The 27201-nt window shown below is 43.2% G+C and overlaps 1 protein-coding gene across 1 annotated transcript in view; it reads left to right on the top strand.

The window, feature by feature from the left end:
* Positions 1-27201, top strand: part of STAB2 (stabilin 2) — a 164677-nt gene that overhangs the window by 105473 nt on the left and 32003 nt on the right. Inside the window, exons 40-51 of the mRNA XM_063075355.1 lie at positions 8387-8432; positions 9301-9377; positions 10510-10635; positions 12441-12514; positions 14348-14419; positions 19858-19977; positions 20951-20998; positions 21794-21877; positions 23145-23291; positions 24072-24212; positions 25242-25301; positions 26638-26814. Of these exons, the coding sequence (XP_062931425.1) occupies positions 8387-8432; positions 9301-9377; positions 10510-10635; positions 12441-12514; positions 14348-14419; positions 19858-19977; positions 20951-20998; positions 21794-21877; positions 23145-23291; positions 24072-24212; positions 25242-25301; positions 26638-26814 (1172 nt within the window). The remainder of the gene's footprint in view (positions 1-8386; positions 8433-9300; positions 9378-10509; positions 10636-12440; positions 12515-14347; positions 14420-19857; positions 19978-20950; positions 20999-21793; positions 21878-23144; positions 23292-24071; positions 24213-25241; positions 25302-26637; positions 26815-27201) is intronic.

The following is a 27201-nucleotide window of genomic DNA, read 5'->3' as shown; positions in this document are numbered from 1 at the left end:
GGCTGGTTCCAACTCTTGGCTATTGTAAATAGTGCTGCAATAAACATTGGAGTACAGGTATGATTCCATTCCTCTGGGTATATTCCCAGCAGTGGGATTGCTGGATCCTAAGGTAGATCTATCTGTAATTGTTTGAGGAACCTCCATACCATTTTCCATAAAGGCTGCACCATTTTGCAGCCCCACCAACAGTGTATGAGAGTTCCTTTTTCTCCACAACCTTGCCAGCACTTATCATTCTCGGTCCTTTGGATATTAGCCATCCTGACTGGAGTGAGATGGTATCTCAAAGTGGTCATGATTTGCATTTCCCAGATGCTGAGTGATGTTGAGCATTTTTTCATGTGTCTGTTGGCCATTTGTATATCTTCCTTTAAGAAATGCCTATTCAGCTCCTTTGCCCATTTTTTAATTGGGTTATTTGTTTTTTTGCTGTAAAGTTGTTTGAGCTCCTTGTATATTCTGGATATTAATCATTTGTCTGATGTATATTTTGCAAATATTTTCTCCCACTCTGTTGGTTGTCTTTTCACTCTGTTGATTGTTTCTTTTGCTGTACAGAAGCTTTTTAGTTTGATATAATCTCATTTGTTTATTTTACCTTTAGTTGCCTGTGCTGTGGGCGTCCTATTCATGAAGTCTGTACCCACTCCTACTTCCTGGAGTGTTTCCCCTATGTTTTCTTTAAGAAGTTTTATTGTTTCAGGATGTATATTTAATTCTTTAATCCATTTTGAGTTAATTTTTAGTATATGGTGAGAGGTATGGGTCTGGTTTCATTCTCCTACATTTGAATATCCAGTTTTCACAGCACCATTTGTTGAAGAGGCAATCTCTTCCCCAGTGTGTGGACTCGCTGCCTTTGTCAAAGATCAGATGATTGTAGGTGTATGGGTTGATTTCTGGGTTCTCTATTCTATTCCATTAATCTGTGTGTCTGTTTTTATGCCAGTACCATGCTGTTTTGATTATTATAGCTTTGTAATATAGTTTAAAGTCAAGTAGTGTTATGCCTCCAGCTTTATTTTTTTTGCTCAGGATTGCTTTGGCTATGTATGGTCTTTTTTTATTCCATATAAATGTCTGGATAGTTTTTTCCATCTCAGAGAAAAATGTCATTGGAATTTTGATGGGGATTACATTGAATGTGTATATCACTTTGGGTGATATGGACATTTTCACACTGTTAATTCTTCCAATCCAAGAGCATGGGATATCTTCCCATCTTCTTGTGTCCTCTTTAATTTCTCTCAACAGTGGTTTGTAGTTCTCTTCATAAAGATTTTTCACATCCTTGGTTAACTTTATTCCTGAGTATTTTATTTTTTTGGTGGCTATTGTAAGTGGGCTAGCTTTCTTGATTTCTTTTTCTGCATGTGCACTGCTGGAGTATAGAATGCTACTGATTTTTGTGTGTTGATTTTGTATCCTGCAACTTTGCTGAAATCTTTTATCAACTCTAGGATTTTTTTTTTTTTTTTTTTTTTTTGCAGAGGCTTTAGGCTGTTCAATGTATAGGATCATATCATCCACAAACAGGGACAGTTTGACTTCATCTTTTCCAATCTGGATGCCCTTTATTTTTCCTTCTCTTCTTTGATCGCTCTGGCTAGTACTTTCAACACTATGTTGAATAGGAGTGGTGAGAGTGGGCATCCTTGTCTAGTTCCTGTTCCTGAAAGCTTTTCCCCATTCAGAATGATATTAGCAGTGGGCTTATCATATTTGGCTTTAATTGTGTTGAGATACTTTTCATCTATACCTAACTTGTAAAGAGTCTTTATCATGAAAGAGTGTTGAATTTTGTCAAATGCTTATTCAGCATCTATAGAGATGATCATATAGTTTTTGTCTTTCCTTTTATTGATGTGCTGTATCGCATTTATTGATTTCTATATGTTGAACCAACCTTGCATCCCTGGGATGAATCCCACTTGATCATGGTGTATAATTTTCTGTAAGTGTTTCTGTATTCTGTTAGCTAGTATTTTATTGAGGATTTTTGCATCTATATTCATCAAGGATATTCGCCTGTAGTTTTCTATTTTTGATGTATCTTTGTCTGGTTTTGGTATCAGGATGATGTTTGCCTCATAGAATGAGTTTGAGAGAATGGCCTCTGTTTCAGTCTTTTGGAACAGTTTGTAGAGAATTGGTATCAATTCCTCTTTGAAGGTTTGGTAGAACTCTGCAGTGAACCCATCTGGTCCTGAGCTTTTCTTTGTTGGGAGCCTTCTGATAACAGCTTCAATCTCCTTTATTGTTATTGGTCTGTTCAAATTTTCTATATCTTCTTGGCTCAGTTTTTGTAGTTTGTATGTATCCAGAAATTTATCCATTTCCTCCAGATTTTCAAATTTGTTGGCATGTATTTGTTTATAGTAGCCTCTAATGATTTCTTGTATCTGAGGTGTCAGTTGTAATATTACCTTTTCCATTTCTAATTTTTGTTATTTGAGTCTTCTCTCTTTTTTTCTTAGTTAGCCTTGCTAAAGTTTCATTGATTTTGTTTATCTTTTCAAAAAAACAACTTTTTGTTTCATTGATCTTTTGTATTGTTTTTCGGGTTTCTATTTCATTTAGTTCTGCTCTGATCTTAATTATTTCTTTCCATCTACTTACTTTGGGTTTGGATTGTTCTTGTTTTTCTAGACCTTTAAGGTAAAGTGTTAGGTTGTTTATTTGCCATCTTTCCACTCTTCTGAAGTAAGCATTTAATGTGATAAATTTCCCCCTTAGTACCTCTTTTGCTGTATCCCACAGGTTTTGGTATGATGTTTCATTATTTTCATTATTTTCAATAATTTTTTTAATTTCTTGTTTAATTTCTTCTTGGACCCATATGTCATTAAGTAGAATGTTTTTTAATTTCCATGTGTTTGTATAGTTTCCAGAATTTCATTTATTATTGATTTCTAATTTTAATCCATTGCAATCAGAAAAAATACATGGAATAATTCCAATTTTTTTGAATTTGTTGAGGCTTGCTTTGTGACCTAACATGTGGTCTATCCTGGAGAATGTTCCATGTGCTGATGAGAAGAATGAATATTCTGAGGTTGTTGGGTGGAATGTTCTGTAGATATCTGCCAAGTACAATTGATCAAAATTGTTGTTTAGATCTTGTGTTTCTCTACTGATTTTTTGCCTAGATGATCTATCCAGTGTTAAGAGTGGGGTGTTCAGGCCCCCTGCTACTATGGTGTTAGTGTCTACCTCATCCTTTAGATCTAATAGTGTTTGCTTTATAAATCTCACTGCTCCAACATTGGGTGCATGTATATTTATGATTGTTATGTCTTCTTGATGGATAGATCCTTTTATCATTATATACTGGCCTTCTTTATCTCTTTTTATGGTTTTGTTTTAAAGTCTATTTTATCTGATATAAGAGTAGCTACTCCAGCTCATTTTTCATTTCTATTTGCATGATATACCTTTTTCCATCCTTTCACTCTTAGTTTATGTGTGTCTTTACAGGTCAGGTGAGTCTCCTGAAGGCAGCATATTGTTGGGTCCATCTTTTTAATACAGTCTGTGTCTTTTGAGTGGGGAATTTAATCCTTTTACATTTAGATTTATTATTGAAAGGTGTTGATTTACTCCTAGCATTTTATTGATTTTGTTTAGATGTCTTAAGTACCTTTTGTTTCTTTCTTCCTAATTTTCTGTTTGTCTTCTGTATTTGTTGGTTTCTAGGGGTGATAAATAAACTATTTTTTTTCTTTATTGTTAGCATTTTTGTTTTACTGGTAGATTTTGTTCTTTCTTGAGTATTCATGGCAGTGATGGTTGTTTTTGAGGTATCAAACCCAGTACTTCCTTGAGAATTTCTTGTAAGGCTGATCGTGTGGTAGTGAACTCCCATAATTTTTTTTTTTTTTTTGTCTGAGAAATATACTATTTGACCTTCATTTCAGAAGGATAGCATTGCTGGGTAAAGTATTCTTGGCTGACGATTTTAGTCCTTTAGTATTTTGAATATATCATCCCATTCTTTTCTGGCTTTTAGGGTTTCTGATGAAAAGCCTGATGTTGTTCTGATTGGGGATCCCTTATAGGTGACTTGCTGCTTCTGTCTTGCAGTTTTTAAGATTCTCTCTTTGTCTTTGAGTTTTGCCAGTTTGACTATCACATGTCTTGGAGAGGACCCTTATGTTAGGGGATCTTTGGGCCTCCTGAATCTAGAGATCTGTGACTTTCCCTATACCTGGGAAGTTTTCTGCTATTATTTCATTGATTATGCTTTCAATGCCGTTTCCTTTTTCCTCCCCTTCTGGAACACCCATGATTTGGATATTTGAGTGCTTAAGGTTGTCTGTTATCTCTCTTAGATTTTCTTCAATTTTTTTAAATTCTTTTTTCTTTTTTCTGGTCTGCCAGCATTAATTCAAACAGCCTGTCTTCAAGGTCAGAAATTCTCTCTTCTGCTTTTTCTAGCTGCTGGTTAGACTCTCTGTTGTTTTTTGTTTGTTTGTTTGTTTTTTGTTGTTGTTGAATGAATCCTTCAGCTCCACAAGCTCTACTACAATCTTTCTCAAGGCATTGATTTCTTTGTACATTTCTTCTTTCAGATCCTGTATATTTTTTCTCATTTCATTGTGTTGTCTAACTGAGTTTTCTTGTATCTCATTTAGTTTCCTTAGAATTGATACTCTAAATTCCTTCTCAGTCATTTCAAAGACTTCCTGTTCTATAGGATTTAGAGCTTGAGAGGTATTATTTTCCTTTGGTGGTGATGTACTTTCTTGATTTTTCATATTTCTGTTATCTTTTCTTTGGTGTTTTGTCATTGTGGCAGGGAGTATCATAGTACACTCATTTCACCCTGATGTCTGGCTTGGATCCTGAAGGGTCTGCCAATTCTTGGCAGTGGTAACTAGCCTGGGATGGGGGGGTCCTGTGATGCCTGTCTTTTCCAAAGTGGCTGTCTTGGGGTGTGTGGGCCCCAAGGCTCCTAAGTCTCTCTAAGCAGTGGGACTGACCTGGGCTGGAGGTCCCGCAGTGCCTGCCTTTTCCAGCATGGCTGTCTCCAGGCATGTGGACCCCAAGGCTCTTAAGTCTCTCTAAGCAGTGGGACTGACCTGGGCTGGTGGTCCCACAGCACCTGCCTTTTCTGGCTCAGCTGTCTTGGGGCGTGTGGGCCCTGCAGCTCCCAGGCCTCTCTGGGCTGTGGACACTGGCCTGGACTGGGGTCCCATGGCACACAGCTCCTGCCTGTTCTGGCACAGATCTCCTGTCTTATTGATTCATTTTGTTAAATTCCTAGATACAGGATTTCTGAGTCAGGAGTTGGCACTCCAGGGGAAGGTTTTTCTGCTTATTGCTAAGTTGTCCTCCAGGAGTTATATCAATTTATTTTCCCACCAGTAGGGTCTGAGAAAGGCCATTACCTCCAACCTCACCACATTGCACTGATGATTCTTAATGTGCTCCAGGTGAGAGGGATGAGAGGGGAGGAAATTTCAGGCAGAAAGAAGCATATGGAACCGCACAAGGATGTGGGAAATCTCTGCACATTTAGGGAACCAAAGGATTGCAGAATGAGAGGAATACAAAGAGGAAAAGAGGCAAAGAGGAAAGTTGAATGAGCAAAGACAGGGGAGGCAGACAGGGGCCAGATGATGAAAGGCTGAGGAGGTTGGACTTCCTGTAAAAGCCACCAGGAAGCCATTAAAGGGTGTTAAACAGGGGAACAAGATTATCTCATTTACGTTTAAGAAAAATCTTTCAGACACTGGATTGGAAAGAATATCCCTGGAAGCAGGTATTAGAGAACTCCCTCTACTGGGGCAGGTGCTAGAGAGGAGATCACAGGTGGCCTCCAGCCCAGTGAGGGTTCCAGGAATGTGGGGTTGTCAGAAGGGTTGCCCCAAGCTCCAGGTGATGCTAAAATCAAGGGAATGAAGAGGCAAGAGTTGGTTGAAAAGCTGAAGTGGGAAGTCTGAATGGTCTCAAGCCAAGGAGACACCCCAGAACAGTTAACAGATGCTGGGGTATGGAGCCAGGGTTCAGAGAGCCTGGGAGAAGGGAACAGAGAGAAACAGGGTCACACAAACAGGAAGGCATCCTGGGTGAATCCCTAGAATACATACAGTAGATGACCCCTGGCTGTCCTTATAGGCCTGTAAGAGCATGGTGCATGGAAGAATAAACACATTTAAAGGAACAGGGAACAGTCTGGAAGCTGTGGCAAGTTTTCAGGAGACAATGAAAGTCTGAACTAAAGCAGCAGCATGACCATGGCAGAGCAAATGGAGACCTTTGATTGTCAAACATGGTGGTGACTGATAAGATGCAGAAAGAGAGGAAGAGGAGGGGTCAGGGATGACACCCAGATTATGACTGCATGGAATTGCCTGGCAACTGCATGGATGGCTGGCCAAGCCGGTGAGAGGACAGCTGGGGGGCTGCTCAGGTTGGAGGAGATTGAGCTGGAGATGCTAGTGAACGTTCAGGTGGAAATGCCCAGGAGGCATTAGCTCATTCATTCATTCATCACATGCTTGCTGAGCTCCTGCCATATGCTGGGCAATATGGACACTGCAGTGAGCCCACTACGGTCCCTGCCCCAGTCTGGTGGGAGATGCCCAGTCTTCTCCAAGACTCTGTTGTTGAGTAGGCAGTGGGACTTGAGGATGTAAAGCTCAGGAATGAGGAGAGGAGACAGGTGAACAGATAGAAGTGTATAAGCTTCACACAACGAAGGGGAAGAAATCAGAGCTGAGAACTGACCACCAGACACACTCCTCCCTGCTTTCTGTACTATGCAGAAAGACTCCACCACCCACACATCTGGCCACCCAATCTAGAAAGCACCTACTTAGCCTCCAGACCTCCCTCTCCCAGACTATCATACCTAAATTATTCTACATCTCCACAGATCTCAAAGCCATCCCTTCCTCTTGCTCTGCCTCTCACCAGTAGCCTCGTGATTCATCTCTTTGCTCCTGGACCTATCGCCCTCCATTCCATACTCCATGTTGCTGCCAGAGAGAACTTTCCAAAACATTGATCAGATCATGTTTCCCACCCCCTCACCAGGATTTGACAACTTGCTACAGTTTTCATTACTACAGGAGAAAGTTCAAACTGGTTGGCAGGCTGGAGTACAATGCTACTCACCACTTGGCACTTGCCCAGTTTTCCAGCCTTATCTCTAGTCCCTGCCTAGTGCACACTCTGCGCAAGGAGCTTCAAGTCTAGTAAGAGAAATAAATGCTCAGTAAAGACAGGAAAAATTGTAGTATGGGAGTGCAAAGCAAAGAGCCTCTAGACTAGAGCAAGGAAGACAACTCCTTTATCCATGTGCAAACTCTCTGCTCCTGAGCCCACAGGTAGGGGCACCAAATCCTTTTCAAAGGAGTGCATTATGTATGCACTACCAATTAATTGAAGTTGGTTCAAAGATTTAGACCAGAGTTCAGAGAGGAGAACCTTAAAGATGATTGGGATTTCAATAGGTAGAAAATAGAAGAAAAAAGAAAGAAAAGATTTCCAAGCTCAAGAAATAGCACAAATAAAGGCACAAAATTGCATTGCATCCACTCCAGCCCATTTGAGTCTGAGAATGTTCCCTCTGACACAAAACAGATCACTTCTGCAGCCAGGTCCCTTTTTCAGGACCTTTTATGTAACTTGGCCAGGAGTAATGAGGCTTCTATCCCAAAAGCTCTCAACATGAGCGTCCTGCCCAATGGGTACTCTTTCCTCATCTCTAATGACTTCTTTCTGAATCCTGCCCTGTTAGGAAATATCTGTTGGTAAGGCATCCAAGAGCAATAACTTATGCTGTGTCCAGGAAAATTAGAAATTAATTCAACAAATAAATATGGTGTGCCTGCTGTGTGCCAAACCTTGGGCTATCTCTGCACAAGCAAAAAAAAAGCAAAATAAAACAAAACAAAACTTTTAATACTAGTTATAAGTATGTGTTTGTTTGCTTGTTTATATCAGTCCATATCAAAATGATGAAAAACTAGAAAGAATAAAGTTAGAAAGAACATACTAGAGAGAATAACATGGAAAATATAAATAAAAATAGGAAGTCAAAACCCAGGGCAAGGAAAGCACATCAGTGCCATGAGGGCTCACAGCCACATTTGAGGGAGAATGTTGTATTTAATCAGACTTGCCGCCTTACCGCCTAGCACAGGGCCTGGCAACAGGAGGCAGTCCATCAGTGTATCCAACCTTCAGATTTAGCTCTGAGCTTCCTGGCAGCCAATGTAAAGAAGGATTTACCACATTGTTTTACATAGCTCACATAATGCATACCAGCTACTTTCTCGAAGTAAATATTTTCCTAGCACCAAGTACTAAAAGAAAGTTCTCAAGTGAGATTTAGTAAAAGAAGGCTGACACAGCCACTGGCTCTGTTTTTCAGAGATCACAAAAGACGACTGCAATGGGACATGCCACACCAGCGCCAAGTAAGTACCATCTGGGCCTCCTTTGGGGATGATGCAAAGGGGGATTCTTTCCCAATAATTTCCACCCAGATCCTACCCTCAAGGGAGTAGTTTTCTGACATCATTTCTGAGGAGTTAAGATAAATTTAAGTATGAAACTAAAAATATCTCTGAAAAGGCCACCATCAACCAGCCAGGTCCAGCCTTTTCAACAAGCCACCATCTGACTTACCTGGCACTTGACAAAAATGCCAGTTGTTACCCTCAGTCCAAGCCACCAGGACTCTCTCATGTAGGTTGAGGAAATCCAGTGGGCCCTCATTTCAGTAAACCTTGCCCCCAACTCACAGCCAGGCATCACTTGGCTTCATACTCCAAACTCCCACGGGAGTCAGACTCCTAACTTCCAAAGAGGCTTAATGAATTAATTAAGAGTCCCATAGCTGGAGTTAGGCCAGGATTCAAAGTCAGCCTCTGTCATTTTCACTGACTGCATGCCCTTGAGTCAACTATTTAATCCCACTAAGCCTCAGTTTCTTCACCTGTAAATGGGAATAATAATATTGACTTGCTAGGGCTATGGGATAGTTAGTACAAAGTACAGCTCCTAGCACATCGGTAGCTCTCTAAAGACTGGCAGCTACCTTCCTTATTGCTAAGTCAGCACCTGTATATACACACTCTGTAGTTTGCCTGATAAAAGACTGCAGTTTTAGCTGCCTTTGGTGGGGTTGTGCCAGGAATGGACGCTTCTCCAAGCCTTAGGCAGGACCTCTGAGTGCCTCATGGGGGCAGGGGCCAGGGTGCTAGAGATGAAGGAGTATTTTAAGTGAAGTGGTGGAATGTTGAGTATTTTCCTCCAAACACCATTTGCCCTTTCTCATTGCAGCTGCCTTCTCAATCCGAATGGCACCGCCTTGTGCAAATGTGCAGCAGGATTCCAAGGGAATGGGACAGTCTGCAGAGGCAAGTGAAGAAGGAGTTTGCTGGGGACAGTGAGGTTTGCACAGCCTGTTGAAAGAGGTGCATTCCTGCAGTCCAAATGGGCCTCGGCAGCTGGTGCCAGCCATTGATGGTGAATTGCACGCAGTGGGGTAGCTGATTGTACTCAAGGACAGAAAACCAACTGTTCACAGATGGGGCATGTTGGTTTGAGAATGGGCAGAGCAACTGGCACCTGTTTAGGAGCGCAGTTTTACCACACTCCAAGCAGTGGTTTACAGCCTCAACTGCAATTGGAATCCCCTGGCAGCTTTAAAACCACTGATTTGATTGGCTTAGGGCACACGTGGCTGGGGCTTCAGGATTCTGGAGTGGGAAAGAGAAAAGTTTGAGCCCTGGTTCTTCCTAGTCTTTTAACTGATCTGAGCACCGTTAGCTCATTTGTAAAGTAAATTTAAAAATACCCCCCTTGCAGAGTGGTTTTGAGGTTAAATTACCTCTTTGTATACAATGGCAGAGCAATGCAGCTTTTAAAAACTCAGCCTCATCAGGCTCCCCCAGTTTGAATCTAAGTTCTTACAATTTATGTTACTTTGGGAAAATTGCTTGACAGTTCTTTGCACCATTTGTTTATTTTCAAGTTGGGGATAATAAGAGAAACTCCCTCATTGGGTTGCTGGATGATAACCTGGATTAATAACTGCGAAGTGCTCAGAACAGCCCGATGCACAGCACTCAATAAACATGAGCTAGTTTTCTTATGGTGCATGGAAACCCTTAGTGTCATTTTTCTCTCGAGTGCTATGTCCTGGAAGGCTTTGGTCCAGATTGTAGCAGTGCTGGACAATAACCACACCAGTCTTCTTTCTATCTTACTCTGGATATTCTCCCAGAATGCCAGTATCCTGACCCTGGTCCCCAGGTGTTTCCTGCAGTAGGATGTGTACAGATTGTTGGTCAAAACATCTGGAAAAGGCAAATAACTGGAATATTTTTCTTGCCCTCTGTTTTGGGGAATTAGCCATTTTTAATCTAATGCCAGCCAGAATAGTTTGGAAGAATCTTCCATTCCTCAATGACACAGGGAAAAATGCATCAGTGGCTTTTTTTCCCCTCTTCCTTCTCTTCAGCTCTGTGTCATCTCTCTCTTCTACAGCGATTAACGCCTGTGAGATCAGCAATGGAGGCTGCTCTGCCAAGGCCTACTGTAAAATAACCACCCCAGGAAGCCGGGTGTGTGCATGCAAGGAGGGCTATACGGGTGATGGCATCGTGTGCCTGGGTAGGTACAAGTCCTCATCCATCCAGTGGAAATGGAGTAAGAAGCAGAGCTCTTTGGAGTGATTCTAACACGTGGGCTCTTATTGTCAGGACGTACGGCTGCTGGCACCGTTAGGCAGTTCACCTGGGCTGGAAAGTATGAGGGTGTGGACATGTGACCACAGGGGTATGAAGATGTGTGATGTCCAAAAATCACTTTGGAAGGAGAAACAGGGAAACTTTCTCAAGTTAAACATGGTGGTGGCTAGATTTTTAAACTCTTATTCGTCCCTTTTTATACTCACTGTTTAAAAAAAAAAAAAAGGCATATGTGATGGGAAAAAATCCTGGAGATGAATGCTCTTATTTTTGTTATATCACCCCATTTTGCTATGTATATATGCATTTTTTTAATGAAAACAGTATGCCCTAAAACAGTTTACAATGCTAAGCAATATGACAACTTGCCCTGAAAATAAATATACCTCTAAATCATTATTGTAGTGGCTACATGCTGCTCTACTACAAAGGAACACCATAGTAAGTTGTCTAAATTTAATTTTTTCTTTGGCCTTTTTTTTTTAATGTTTGGAATGACTTGGAATAAATTTAACTTTTTAGATGGAAAATAAATTAACATAGAAGAGTTGCAAGAATAGTACAAAATAGACCCACTTGTTCTTTACCTCCACTCACTTATTAACATTTCGCCCTGTTTGTTTTATCATTTGCTCTCTTCATATACACACATATTGCTTTCTAGACCATTTGAGAGTAGCCCGTATATATCATATTCCCTTTATCCCTAATACTTAAGTGTGAGTGCCTAAGAATAAAGGTAGCCTCTTACATAACCACAGCTCAGTTGTCAACTTCAGTAAATCTATTATTGATATAATAATTTTGTTTATCATTCATATTTTAATTTCATCAGTTGTCCCAATAATGTCCTTTTGGACATTTTTTCCTGACCCAGTCTAGGGTCTGATATTACATTTAGTTGTCAGGTCTCTTTAGTCTCCTTTAATCTGGGATGGTTCCTCAGCCTTGCTTTGTCTCTTAGGACACTGACATTTTGGAAGATTGTAACTTTTTTTTCTTTGACAGCATGCTCTTTATTTTGGATCTGTCTGATGTTTTTTCATAATTAGATTCAGCTTATGCATTCCAGGCCCAAATGTCCCACAAGCAAATGTCCCACAAGCAATATTGCATCCTTCTCAGGATATCACACCACAGGCACACGATTTCCACCTGCCCCTCATCTGTGTTAACTCTGACCACTCAGTCAAGGTGCTGTCCAATTCCTCCACCGTATACATTTTTCCCTGTTGCTACTAATAAGCAATCAGTGGGGAGATATTTTAACACCAAGCAAATACCTTGCTCCTCATCAAAATGTCCCCCTAAGTTTAGCATCTATTGATGATTCCTCATGGAATCAATCCATACTGTGATGGTTGCAAATGAGTTTCTTTTTTTTTAATATCCAAGTCTCTTCATTCATAGCACGGTTGGATTGGACTCCAAGATTCTATTATTTGAGTCCTTTGCTGCAGATGCTCATACTCATTCCCCAGAGGGACAGATTTAAGGCTGCAGACTGTGTCTCTGCTGGAAGGAGTCCATCCCAGAGGAGACGATCTGAGAAACACATCGGTTACCCTCCCCTTCAGGCTACTTCTGCCTCTGAGTTGTCCAAAACTGACTCACACTTTGACACCTGCTCCCCTTGGCCGGTTAGCCATCCCAGCTAGTCCCTCAAGATGCCTGCACTCAGAAACAAGGCTTGATTCTCATGCCAGCTGTTGGCTTTTTGTTTTAAAGAAATCAACCCGTGTTTGGAGAACCACGGTGGCTGTGACAAGAATGCAGAGTGCACGCAGACAGGACCCAACCAGGTGACGCTTCCTGGGGCCCTTATGTTTCCCTGGAGAAAACTCTTAGGTCCTTTAGTCACAGGCCTGAGGGAGAGAGGCTGACAACAGCTTTCTGAGCAGCAGCAACAGAATATAAATACCTCTGGAGAAATTAAGAACAAAAGGCCCTTATTTGGGAGTAAGGAGAAATGGGGGAGGAGGGGACAAAGTGTGCTAGGAGTAGAAGCTTCCCTGGAGTGGGGAGAAGTAGGCACCTGCAAACACTGTGTGGTTCCAGAAGCACCTAGAAGGCCCCCCAAAATGCTCCCCTTTCTTTCAGCTTTCTGAGGCCCAGGAGCCCACACTTTTTTTTCTTTGGCTTGGGGCTCTGAAATGCATGTGCCAGCAGAAGGTGGCATTTTGGGCCCTCTGTCAGTCAGTCACATGCTCCCAAACTCAGTGAGCCTGTGGCGTCACTCTGGAGAGCAGGTTTGGGAGGTGGGGAAATGTGAGGGCTCCAGCATCAGAGGGCAGAGGTCACAGGTGAGAAGACACGGGCGGGGAAGCTGAGGCCTGGAGACCCAAGCTCTGCCTCCCTCAGTCCCTGTCACATGGTGAACAAGCAAACTGTCTGGGAGGAAACTACATACATCCAGAATGAGAGGATGAAATAGCCTCCAGTGAGTGTTCCATCAACCTTGTGAAGCCATTTGGAGACCTCAAGGCCAGGTCTCTCAGTGGGAAGATCGAGCAAGTGCCTGAAGTGCTCAAAAATAAGAAAAAAAATCTGCCTTGGAGGAATTGTGTGTGTGTGCATGTGCACACACGTGTGTACACATTAAGTCACGGAGAAAATCAGAACAGTCAACGTTGGGCTTTCTTACACATATTTTGAAGTTCATAAAGTTTCTATTTCAAACTACATATAGGGTAGGGGAATCTGTAAGCTCTTTGGTGCGTGGGGTCTTTACAAGTGTTCCCCAGACCTTGAAGGCAGCCAGAGGGGACGTGGAATTGAACAACGAGGACAAGATCTTAGCTGAGGAGGGGCAGCCTGTGGGCGTCTTGGTAAAGCTTTGAGCCGAGGCTGAGCTGTTGTGAAGGAAGAGGAAGAAGAAGAGTGAAAACCTACCCATGTGGCCCCGGCCGGCTCCATGAGTTCAGGTTCTAACAAGTGGACATCAGGCCAGGGCATCCACTGCTATGTGGGAAACTCTCATGTGATTTATAAAAGTCATTCCTTGGGAGGACACATTGGGAGCAGTGTGCACGCTTCCTTTGGGTGCACAGCCAGTGACTAGGTGGGCTGGGTTTTGGCCCTGCAGCTGGGCACTCCTGAGCAGAGCACAGGTGACATGGGGGCTCTGTCCCCAACTCCTTGTAGACAGTGTCCCCTCCCTCAGCTTGAAGCCCCCAACTGATTTTCTTGGCCAACCAATGAGTGTGACAGATTATTTTCACATGTGCGCCATAGTGGGCTGCACAGCCTCTTAGCATTGGTGACTTTGGGCCCCCGTGGGTGGAGATGAGCAAGATGTAAGTATGAACAGGAGTAGAATATGCCTTAGCTTCCACTCAACTGAACCTTCACCAGTCAGAGAGAGAAAAGACGTGAGTGCCTGAAGGCAAGGGACCACATAAGGTAAGAGAGTTTAAAAAAAAAAAAAAAAAGTCATCTTGCTGGCAAAGATAGGATGTGTGTGAGACCCCAGTGTTCGAGTGAAGTGTGCCCAATGGCTAACATAGAAGATGACAGTTGTCATTAGAGATACCACCAATGTCAAATGTTGACTCGCTAACATGACCACTGCCATGATAGAACTCAAGTCTGAGAGCCAGTCCGAACCTAACCCATGTCCCTGTGCCCCTGGGCAGGCCGTCTGTAACTGTTTGCCAGCCTACACTGGAGATGGGAAGGTCTGCACGCGCATCGACGTCTGCTTAACCGTGAGTATGGACGGCTTCGGGGCCGACGCCTGCACAGCCTCGGGGCCTGGGCTGCCTGCTCCCCGCTTCTAGAGTAGGCAGAGTTGGGGCGATCTCACTCCCAGAGGCCTCAGCGCTGCTTCTCATTTCCCCTTCCTGTTCCATGGTAATATTGGAGAGAAAAGAGAAAAGGCTTAGGATCCCGAGCAGGCCCAGGTGTACATAGCTGTTCAGGGAGTCACCTGAACGTGGCTGGGGCAAGTGCCTCGAGGCCAGCTGGATTCTCAGCTTCCCAAAGGCAGGCCGTGTCAGCCAGAGCAGGGTCTCGCTAAGTAGCCCTCGTGAGTCAACTAACAGGCAGTACCATCCAGTCCAAAATCTGGTTTCCTAACCATGGTGATTGGGTGATTGAGTACTGACATCCATTACCTGTTTTTTTGTTTTGTTTTGTTTACTCTGTACGTAGCTTATGGAGAGAGGAAGAAAAGGTCAGTTAAAAATTATCATCACGGAATATAAAATGTTACGGTCTGGAAAAGGCAAAACTATGGAGCCGGTATAAAGATCAGTGGCTGCCAGGGGCTGGAGGGAGAGAGGCATGGAAAGACAAGAACGCAAAGAACTTTTAGGGCCGTGAAACTACGCTGATACTATAATGGTAGATTTATGCCATTACACATTTGTCAAAATCTATGCAATGTACATCATGAACCATGAACCCTAATTCACAATATGGACTTTAATACCAATACTGGTTCATCGATTATAACAAATGTACCACACTAATGCCAGATGTTAATAACAGGAGAAACTGGGGTGGGGTAGGCTGGGGTGGGGTATAGGGATATATAGGAATCTGTACTTTCCACTCAATTTTTCTGTAAACCTAAAGCTGCTCTAAAAAATAGTCTACTAATTTAGAAAAGTAAAACTGCACACGCACAAACATCCACATAGAAGTCAGTTGTCAGTTCATCTTCTTTGCAAAACGTGTGTGTGTGTGCAGTTTCTACTATTCCAGGGCGGTTTTTTCCCAGCTTGAGCTATATGAAAGGAATGCCGTAAGATAGCATACAGTTTTTTAAACAGTTCATTATTTAGCTCAGATGTGTGTTTTTCCTTCATCAGTGGAAATTTGGGAGAAACCCCAGACCCCAGTAGCATGAAGGTCATGACCTCTATACAGACATGTCCAACACATTTTCTCAGCTCAGCCACAGCATACTGAGCTACATCTATCCACATGCTTATCCCCCATATTGCCAGTTCTTATCAAAGAAATCCCTCGCCCCACCAAGCCTGTCTTTCACCTCTGAGACAAGGCTCAAGACTCATCTCCTCCAGGAAGCCTTCCTAGATTGACCCCACAGCAGCTTTCCCTTCCACATTCTCCTGTGCTATATAAAGAGGAATCCACAGTGAGTGCTTTTCAAGTCAACAATATGGTGTCGCATTCCACAGGCCAGTTCTGTCTTAGTAGAGACCTAGTTGCTAGACTAACGAAGGTGACTCAACCCTCACCCCACAACTACCCTCCCCGGCCCCCACCACCACCATTCTACATGTCAGCTCTACCGTATAATAGAGGACCCAGTTCTAGGCCCCCTGCATTGAGCAGGAGCTAGTGCGGGGGTGGAGACACCTCTTCCCCCTCCCTGTCCACGAACACATCACTGACCCTTCCAGTTGTCTTTCTCACTAAAGAGGAGTAGGGGTGGGGGCAGAGGCTGCTATCAACATTTCAAGGATTGTCTTGTGACACCAACGTCATTCTTGTTCTGTGTGAGCTCAACAGTAGGACTAGGATTTGTGCATAGACAGTAGAAGAAAACAGATTTCTCTCAAATCATGATAGAACATTAGAAGTGTCCAGAGAGATAGTTGGGGAAGTGATAAGCTTATCATACTTCAAGGTATATAACCATAGGAATAAAGCAACAGATGTTCATCATCCCAGATGACCACCGAGGTTCCTCACAACCCTGATTTATATGACTCTGTGGCTTTGAGCTGATTGCTTCTCTGAGCCTCAGTTTCCTTGGAAGTTCATGAATGTCCCTGGATCCCTTTCAGCACAACAGTCTGGGCTTTTACCTTCTCCTTCCAGTCTATAGCATGGAGTTGACACACTTCTTGTCACTGTGCTCATGTCAGTCCTGGGAGGAGGCTCCCTGAAAGCTGTCTTCTGATTCTCTTACAACCCTTGGCACAGACTAGCTCCATGTTATGCAAACCAAGTAGGAGCCTACTCGGTAACTGATCACTAAGTGTCAAACTGGGCAAGTTATCTACTGCTGCTCAGAGCCTAATTTCCAGGCTTTCTACCCCCAAAAGGATAAGATATTCTGTAAGCCTGCTGTCCTGGGTTGGCACATCTGGGGCACTTAGCATGGCCAGCAAGGCCTCTGAAATCCTGCATCCATGTGACATTTGTAGCTACTGCTTACCAGGGGTCAGTCACTGTGGTAGGGGTCCCCAAGCATTCTCTCATTTAATTCCTCTAACAGCCCCATGAGGTAAGAACTATTATTAACCCCATTTTACTCCAGCTGAGTCAAATTCTTTTCCTAGGGATGCTATGACAAATTACCATGAACTGGGTAGGTAAAAGCAACAAAAATGATCTTCTCATGGTTCTGGAGGCCCAAAATCCAAAATCAAAGTGTCAGCAAGGAAGTACTCCCTCTGAAGGCTCTGAGAGTGGGTCCTTCCTGCCTCTTCCAGCTTCTGGTGGCCCCAGGCATTGCTGGGCTGTGGCCTCATCACTCCGATCTCCCCTCCATCTTCACATGGACTGCTCCTCTGTGTCTGTGTCCTCTCCTCTTCTTATAAGGACACTTGTGGACTTAAGGCTCACCCTGTTCACCTAGGATGATCTCATCTCAAGATCCTTGATCGTGACTGTAAAGACTCTGTTCCTAAATAAGGTCACATCCTGAGGTACTGGGGCTTAGGACTTGGACACATCTTTGGGGGACCACAGTTCAATGACTACAGGCTGGCAGGAATGGGGGTCCTTACCCAGGGCCACAAAGCAAGGACATGGCACAGTCAGAACTTGAACCCACGTCCGTCTGACTCGAGGCCCGCGCTCTTGACCACTTCTGACAGTGCTTGTTCTCCCTGCAAGGCAGGGATGCTCAGAGGAGGCCCGGTCCCAACGCTTTGCTTCCCTTAATTATGTCCCTGCCCACCTGAGAGCCACCAGCGGTAGGCATGACAACACCTTCCTCTCCGAACAAGGTCCCTATTGTCTCCTTGTGTTGGTCTGGAAAGTTCCTTGACAGAATAATGTCCCTACAAGGAACAATTTTGTGAGGACAGTAAGGGAAAAGCTGCAGAAAGAAAGTGGGTAGGGGCTGGGATTTGGAGCTTTTACAACTAGGACTATGGCCAGCTTTCTTATGACAGTAGCTCTTCCATTGACCATTTCTGTTTTTTAAAATATGGTCACTTTGTGTTGGCCAAAAGATGCCTGGTACAACCGATCTGGGAAATTCTGGAGACCCCTTGCTACCCTTTCAGCAGCACATCCCTTTAGGAATTAACTCTCTATTCCAAGATCATAAACCTCAGGCCAAGGGACCAGCCCACGGCTCACTCGGGAGAGTGTGGTGCTGACAACACCAAGACCACGGGTTCGGATCCCTATATAGGGATGGCCGGTTAGCCCACTTGGGAGAGCGTGGTGCTGACAACACCAAGTCAAGGGTTAAGATCCCCTTACCGGTCATCTTTTAAAAAAAATAAAAAGTAAACCTCAGGCCATCAGAGCCAGGCAGGCACATCAACAGGGGGTTCTGAAGCGTAATGCTGCTCTCATGCAGCAACATCTACACAGCTCCAACTCACCGCTGCTCTGAAAAATGCCAGCCCAGTGCTGGCAGTGCTTCTGATTTTTTAAGAGAGATGGAAATTTTTATGAATTTTTATGTAAATCTTCCCAATTTTTAAATGATGGTAATTAATTCCAAAAAAAATATTTTAAACACTGGGCTCAATAAACAAAACCTTCTTTGGTGATGGGGAGCATTAATCAGCTACAATGTATATCGACAAAATAAAATTTAAAAAAAATAAAAATTAAAAAAAAATAAACAAAACCTTCATGGAGCTAAATCTGGTCCAAGAACCACCAATTTCTGCTCAAGAGTCACCAACAAGGGCCAGGAAATGGTGCCTTCACTGAGTTAGTCCCCTGCTCCAAACTGTCTTAGTCTCTTTAGTGCTGCCAGCTGGGCTGGGGGCCAGGGGGGCCAAGCGGGTGGGTGGCAATGCAGGTGAGAAAAAGCAGGAAGAAGTGGGCGCAAAGGAGGGGATGTCCCTGTGCATCAAAGGAAGTTGGAAAAGCAGTGTTAGAAGAGGCAAGATGAAGTGATAAAAGTTGGTGGTCAGAGACAGCAGGATGCTTTCAGTAGCCGTCCACTTTAATGTTGATTAAAAAGTCAGGGGGTGGCCAAGGGGGTGGGGGCAGGGGTAGCAGGGGCCACTGTCAGAGATGGTGACACTGCCAAGGCTGATAACAGGCATGGAGGGAAAGACAGGGACCCAGGTGCCACCATTAGGACCACAGAGGAAAAACTGATAGGGGGTTGTAGATACCATGTGCTTCCAGGGAGCTGGGGTTTTTCAAGGATGAGGGAGTAGAGATGGTTTGGAAGTGGCAGAGTCCAGTAAGAAAGACACTATTCCAGCCCCAGACCATGAAGTGTGGTGACAGTGGAGGAAAACAGAGCTTCCCTTGAGGAGCGCGGGGAGACACGTTTGCAGGAGACGGACACCTCTGCAGTGAGAGGTGGAGAGAGCTTCCTGCGAAGAGCTTGAGACTGTTGGAGAGTTTGCTAATGTCAGTGAGCTTCAGAAAGCACAGGCGAGGGTTCGTGAGGACAGGCAGGGGTGGGATCTGGGGTCAGATGGTGGGTGTAGGGAGCAGCGTGGAGGCGAGTGTCCATGTGGTGAGCCTCCCCATGGATGTTGGCTTTGAACTGTACTTCACTTGGCTTGTATTTTACTTCTCTGCCCCATCCTCCACAGCTTATAAGCTCTTTGAGGGCAGGGACAATATGTTCTATCTATTTTATACTGACTACCTTCTGTCTGGTGACTGTTCCCTTTCCTATGATCAGATCAGAGTTTAGCTTAAAGCTGGAAAGTGTCCAACAAGATTGGTGCCTTTCTAGTTAAAGCCCAGATGCTGACAGATTTCCGATTTGCAAGTCTGGGCTTATCTACGAGGGCTGGAGATCTGCTCAGAGGAGGCCTGCCATGTTGGGATAAGGGTGGGTAAGATGCCCCTGTGACCACAGGAGAAAGTTCAGGAAAAGGGCAAACAATGCCAACTAGTCAAAGTTAGAGAGTGAGACAAAAAATAAATTTCAACACAGAATTGCTCTGCAAGTATTGACAGAACTGACTAACTGGTCTGACCCCCTTCCCCTGCCCCTTGGCAACTTTACCAGAAAAATGGCGGCTGTAGTGAATTTGCTGTCTGCAATCACACTGGACAGGAAGAAAGGACTTGTACCTGCAAGCCAAAGTACATCGGAGATGGGTTCACCTGCCGTGGCAACATCTACCAGGTAACATGAGACACGTTTCCATAAGTAAACTCTATTTCCTTAACTATGACAAGAATCCAGGTAACTAAGGAATATGCAAGAGCTCTGTAAAATGTAAAAGTCTATAACTTTACAATAGCAATGTGAAAGGCTATTTTTATATAAATTGGCAAATTTTGTCTGTCCATGGGAATTCATTTGACCTGGAAAAGAGTACAATGTAGTGATTAAGATCAACCAATGATTCTGGTGTCAGAAACGTCTGGATTTGAATTCAGTTCTGCGAGTTTGCAACGTTGTGACTTTGGGAGTATTACATAACCTGTGTATCAGTTTTCTAACCTGCAAAAAATAATAATAATGGTACCAAGCCCCTCAGGTTGTTATAAGAATTAAATGAGATGATGTGTGTAAAAGATACAGAGTGCACAATAACTCAAAGGCCTGGATTGCTATTGGAGTGTGTGTGTGTGTGTGTGTGTGTGTGTGTGTGTGTGTGTGTGTGTGTGTGCGCGCTCAAGCCTATACTGGGCACAGAGGATGAGAAAATATGATACTTGCAGATTTCTACCTACGAGAAAGTAAATATTCTGTTATCTGGTTTAAAGAGGGACTAGAGCATTTTGGCTGATCAAATATTCTTGTTAATAGAGTAACCAAATTGCCATAAACCTATAGTTGATTTTTTTAAAATATTGAACTTTTAAAAATTGTTAAGGCTCAGGTGCTTCTGAAAATGAATGAACCTTATCGTCTGATAAATGAGATGGCAATTCCAGTAAAGTTTTGGAACTCGTGCTGAGCTCACATGGTCATTCTGAACATCACTTGTAAGCATATAGGAGAGACTCAGAAAAGGCCCATTGTTGCAGATTTCCAGGTGAAGAAATGGCAGATACTCATCACCTTAGAAAAATCATCCTGCAACAACCCTGTCTTGTTCTTGTATATAACTCACAGTCATTAAGCCAAACTACCCTGTCTTTGTTTGCAGGAGCTTCCCAGAAACCCAAAAACTTCCCAGTATTTCTTCCAGTTGCAGGTGAGAATACGTGTGACTGTCTAGCAATAAGAGCTCGGTCTCTAGCCAGATACAGGACAAACCTGTAGCCTCCAGAGTTGGTGAGGGTAGAAATAAGTCTGGAACTCTGGATTTCTGGAATTTTCTACATAAGAATATAGTATACGAAAAAACTCCATTACCTCAGCGAGAAAAGAAGCATTACTGGGGCAACTGATTAACACTTTGGGTGGAAGTATTAAGTTTGATCTTTCCGTGCATCATACATCTGAATAAGTTCCAGACATGTTGAAGAATAAACTATCAAAAACTAGAAGAATAAAATCATTAAAACCTAGAAGAAAACATAAATAACCATAGTAACCATATGATCTTAGAACTGCAAGAAGACAATTATAACAGTTAAGTAAATCATCTTATTTTTTATATTTGTATCATCCTAGTTATGTAAAATACTACTATACGGAAGAGACGTTGGAAAAGTGAAAATAATAGGAGTTGTTCTAAGTGGTGGGATTATGGGAGTAGTTATTTTATTCTTTATGCTGTATTTTCAAAATCTTCAATACAATCAGCATGTGTTAATTTTATAATCAGAAAAAAACAAACCATGATTTCAAGGGCAGAGAATCTGCAATTTATTTGAATCCAAGACCAAAACACAGGTATCCCCATCCAGTTTCTGCTCTGCTCTGCCACCATCAACTCTCTCCGGTATTTGTTTAAGCCCTTGCCTGTATTTATGTTATTTATGAATTTATTTAACAGTATCTGAGTTAAGTAAGTGACGCACTGGCTCCGCCTTCTTTCCTGCAGGAGCATTCCATGAAAGAACTGGTGGGCCCAGGCCCCTTCACCGTGTTTGCACCTTTATCTGCAGCCTTCGATGAGGAAGCTCGGGTAAGCATGAGACGATGGGCAGGTGGAGGAGGTTTGGGGCTAAAACACAGTCTTTGGGCCTCACTCTGGAACCAACACTGAAGATGTTTCAGGCAAGAGATTTAGGATCAGGTGGAGCTGACCAGCACTAGAAGGGGCTGCCTCTCAGCACAGGGACCTTTGTCAGGTGGATTTGGGGTAGCCACTGGCCAGAGATCTTCTAAAGAACATTCCTAACATTCCTTTCCTCCAAGAGGTTGGAGAAAAGATTAACAGTTCTGAAGTGATCCAAACCTCCCATAGACAAAATAAAGGGGAGATCGGGGGGAGGCAGATGCTGAATTAAAGGGATTTAAATAGGTCTTTTCTTGCAGGACTTATCAGAGTCTTTACTGTTCTAATATTCACTGGGGGGCTCATCATGCTGGATTACCCATTAATAGTAATAATAATAATAATAATAATAGCTAACATAATATCTAAGAATACCAGACGCTGTTCTGAGTGCCTGGCCTAGATGAACTCATTTGGTCCTCACAACCACCCTGTGAGCTGCGTGCTATTATTATCCCCATTTTACAGTTGAGAACATGGAGGGAAGTAGCTTTCCTGAGGTCACATGACTAGCAAGTGGTGGAGTAAGGACTCGAACCTTGGTCTGTGCTCTTAACCACTACACACACTGCCTCTCTATGCACATACTTTGGGTACCAGCAAAGCAGGAGCACAAAAATAATTTTTAGAAGAATTTGACATTTGATAATTCAAAAAAAGGTCATCAAAGGAGTTATCATAAAACAATGCGAACTTTGTGGGTTTTTTATTACACTTCCTTTATGGTTAATATTGTTTGTATTTTGAATTCCAAATGGAGATACGTCATGATCTTTTCCAGTACGAAAGGTTTAAATCCGGCCCTGGTATCTCTCCAAAAGAGGGGTGTACTATGCAGTGTTTTCCAGCATACTACACGGGAAAATTTTTCTTTCGAGAAACATCTCACGGAACTTGGGGTCCTTGCAACAAGGGTTGCAAAATGCTGGACCAGAGGAAGTCCACGTTTCCTTCCCCTCTGAGATTCTGTAATAGAGGCAGGAAAGGAACTAGGGCCACTTTCTCCCTCTTGCCTGAACAGCCTCTGTCCTGTAACCCTGAGCACAGACCAACTCTGACTGCCCACGTCCCAGAGTCTGGGTGGAGAGAGGGACAGTACAGAGGGAAGAAGAGCCAAAGAGAAGGTGGCAGCACAAGGCTGCCTCTGGGGGAACCCTCTGATCTCCTATTACAGGTTAAAGACTGGGCCAAACAGGGCCTCATGCCCCAGGTTCTTCGGTATCACGTGATCGCCTGCCACCAGCTGCTTCTGGAAAACCTGAAATTAACCCCAAATGTTACTTCCCTCCAAGGGGAGCCAATTGTCATCTCCGTCTCTCAGGTGAGAGAGGCCACCTCGGGAACGTGCCTTTTTCTGTAGGTCCTCTGTCTCCTTCTCCTTAGAGTAAGGCCAGTAATAATAGAAACTAATGTATGTTGAGTGATTTCTGAATGCAGGACTATTCGAAGTATTTGATATGTACTAACCCATTTAATCTGCAAAATAACCTCATGATACAGATACTGTTATTATCCCCAGTTTCTGAATAAGGAAACTGAGCTCAGAGAAGTTAAGTAACTTGTCCAAGTTCACACAGCAAGTAAATATTAGAGCTGGAATTGAAACTCCAAAAGCAGGGCAGCTCCAGGTGGTCAATAAAACTGCTTTTTGACATCGTTGGTCAGAAGTTGAAGAGGGATAAATGCTTTTAATTAAAGCCAGCTGACCATGCTGGTCCTGTCCCTCCCAACATAGAAACAAATGGTGGCTGTAGAATTCATTGCAAAGAGAAAAAAGTGTGTGTTGGGGGGTGGGGGGTGGAGAACAAATATGAAAGAGAAGTCAATTTTGAGCTGCTTGTTTATGTCATATTTGCAAACCACAATGAAATGGTTGTTTTGATTGATTGTATATTACTTGCTATTAACTTCTCTAGGTGGAAATTACATTCTTGTCTCAATTTTCTTTCTATAATCATAATAAAAATATGTGCTCGGTTTAGTCGTATCTACAAATTTTGCTCCTGATGATTTAACGTGTTGGTGAAGCGTTCTATGAGAAGATTTTGTTGTCTATTTCTCTTTGTGCTCATTTCTCTTTTTCTTTTTTGGTTGATTTCAGGACACTGTGTATATAAATAACAAAGCTAAGATCATATCCAGTGATATTATCAGTACTAATGGGGTCATCCATATCGTAGACAAATTGCTGTCTCCACAAAACTTGCTGATCACCCCCAAAGATGCCTCTGGAAGGATTCTGGTAGGTAAACTCACCGTCGTACTCTCAGTATGGAGTGACTCAAAACATTATCATCTCAATTCTGATTTTGAGGCATTATTCTGAAACATTTTAATTTTGCTGCTTCAATCTCAAGCTATCACTAAAAGCCTAGTAAACATTATCCTTCATAAGAAGTAAATACGTAAAAGTCTACTTTAAATCAATAAGTGGAATTTATAAGTTTTTCTTTTGGGTGGTCTTGCATAGATTTGGAAGATGGAAAAGATAAGATACATAGATAGATATGTAGATACATACATAGAAACATAGAGATAGATACATAAATACATAGATACATAGACAGATACGGAGAGAGAGAGAGAATCACAAAAACGAAACCTGGAGTAAAACTCCTTCTCAATTGACAGAAAAGATAATTTTAACTTTTATTGTTATTTATTAGTATCAGTCAAGATTCTTTATTGCAGACCACAGAATCCACTCTACTTAGCTTACACAAAAAGGAGTTTCTGAAGATATTAGGTACATCATCATATCTCTTGTAAGGCCAGAGCATAATTTAGATGTTAAACACCTGAGAACAAAGCAGCCCAAGGATGCCTGCAAAGGGAGGACACCTCACCTCACCACAGGGCTATTCTGGCTGTAACAGCTATGCCACTGCCACCTGTCTCCAGCCTCACCACCTAGGATACTAGAGACTAGACAGCAGATGCCTCCACTATTGTGTTTGCCAGAAGGTCTGAGCTCCCTGCTGGCAGCCACTACCACTTCACATTGTTTCTTTCCACCAATGAGTCCTGCACAAGTGCTTCTGCTTGGTGGACCCTATATCACATATGGGGCTCCAGCTGCAAGGGAGTCTGGGAGAATGGAATGCTTAGCCTTCCATCCTCTGTATTCAGAAAAGCACAGGGAGAACAGAGCTAGAGTGGGTGCTGATGAGCCATGTTATTTCACCTTTATTTTGTTCAGTTGAGCCTTTGTTAAGGTACTTTGTGAGCTGTACGAGGAAAGGTTCCATGCCCGTTCTTATTATCTTTGCAGCAAAATCTTACGACAGTGGCAGTAAACCATGGCTACATCAAATTTAGCAACTTAATACAGGTAAAAACCTAGGGGGAAAGTTGACTCGGGTTAACCTGCCTAAAGGAGCTTTGTTTTGTTGTGTTTTGTTGTGTTTTTGCATCAGCAAGCTGTGTGGGATCTGTGTGGAAAATCCTAATTTTTTGCACACCAAAGTCATTCTCTGCCTCTCTAGTCTCAAAATGTTGTGTGGTTTGTTGAGCTATATAATGTGCATTGGCTGAGTTAGAAATTGAAGTATTTGAGGCTGGGGAGAGGGAAAGAAATTGTTCCATTCCCTGCACTGGGTGCTTCACATCAGGAATCATCAACTCCATTATCAAGATGGGAAAACTGGGGTGGAGAGTTGGGGAACCTTTGCCTCTGAGGCAGGTAGAAATTGGATTTAAAACCAGATATTTTTGACTTCAGAGACTGTTCCCACGAATCAAGTAGAAACTTCTTGTTCAAAAAAAAAGACTGCAGAGGAGAATCGGGGAGGAGCAGACCCAGGGTCCTCCTGAGGCTCCCCTACCCCCGACCCTGAGCAGTTCCTGAAGAGGTCTAAGACCCCCAGAGTCCCCCATAGTATAGTCTATAAATCTCTGCATTAGACCAGCAATTCCCAAAATGCTCTAGGTCTCAGTCTCCCTGGAGAGACTTTTAGAAATGAGGATTTCAAGGTATTGAAAATGAGAATCTCCAAGGATGTTACAGTCAAGTAATATTTGCCCACCTACTCAACCCCAAAATTTTATTGTCACCCCACACCTGTGCATCAGGGTCTGGTTGAACACAATCTTTTAGAGCAAGTTAGCAAACCTCTCTGAGGCTCGATAAAAGGGGATAATAAAGCCTACTTCATAGGGTATTTCAAAAATAAAGGAAAAAAGTCTATATGATGCACCAGGTTATGGAAGACTCTCAAAATGATCCCACAATTCATGCCACAATTTTGGGGGGTGACATGTGATCTAGAAGTCTTATAAATATACATGAGTATCTTAATGTCGTACAGGTTCCACTTTTTAAAATGAAATGAGAAAAATGCTAAGCCAGTCTTCCAGAAATTAAGATATTTGGGCAGGAGTAGTATCAAAGGAAAAAAAAAAAAAAATACTCACTAAAGTTTATTTTCCTATTAACAAAAGCCCAGAATTTGACTTTCTGATTTGCTTTCTAAGGGAATGTGGGTCAGAAAGGCTGGAGTGTGACAGCCTCTAGTTTCTGGCTGTGTCACCCTTGAGCCATCTGGAGTCCCTGTAAACCATGGGGTGGGGCACGGAGGGGAATCCTCAGAGAGAGCCTCGGCCCCCATGGCTGGCTTCCATGCACGGCTGTGCTCGCGCTGGCCAGGGGCTGACTCCCTGTGTTTCAGGACTCGGGCTTGATGAGTGTCATCAGTGATCCTATCCACACCCCGGTCACTCTCTTCTGGCCCACGGACCAAGCCCTCCAAGCCCTACCACCTGACCAACAAGATTTCCTGTTCAATCGAGACAACAAGGACAAGCTGAAGGAGTATTTGAAGTTCCACGTGATCCGAGACGCCAAGGTATTTTGTTTAAACACAGAAGTGAGCGCAGGGATGTCCCCGGGGATGATAAAATCCAGCATGCAGACATGGTGACCCAGGAACTGCCAGGTGACCCCATCTCCACAGTGGGAAGGGGGCCTCCGTGTCACCTGCCCCACTGTGTCCTCCTCCAACTGGCCGTGGTTTGCAGGTTGACCCCTGCAGGACACCGTGCCTGGTTTTGTTTCTGGACCTGCCATTGTTATTTCCTCTTGTACAGCAGAACAGCCTTGCTCTTTCCTAGTTCACTTGGCAAAATAGCTGCTGACAACAGTTCCAACTTTCTCCAGATGGACTCTCCTAGTTCCAAAATCTTTAGGCAGTTGACTGTGCAGTCCAGCTTCAATCAGTTTTCACCCTCTAACC

This window comes from Cynocephalus volans, chromosome 12 (assembly GCF_027409185.1).
Source record: "Cynocephalus volans isolate mCynVol1 chromosome 12, mCynVol1.pri, whole genome shotgun sequence".
NCBI classification, from domain to species: Eukaryota; Metazoa; Chordata; class Mammalia; order Dermoptera; family Cynocephalidae; genus Cynocephalus; species Cynocephalus volans.
This window is presented reverse-complemented; position numbering and strand designations above follow the sequence as displayed.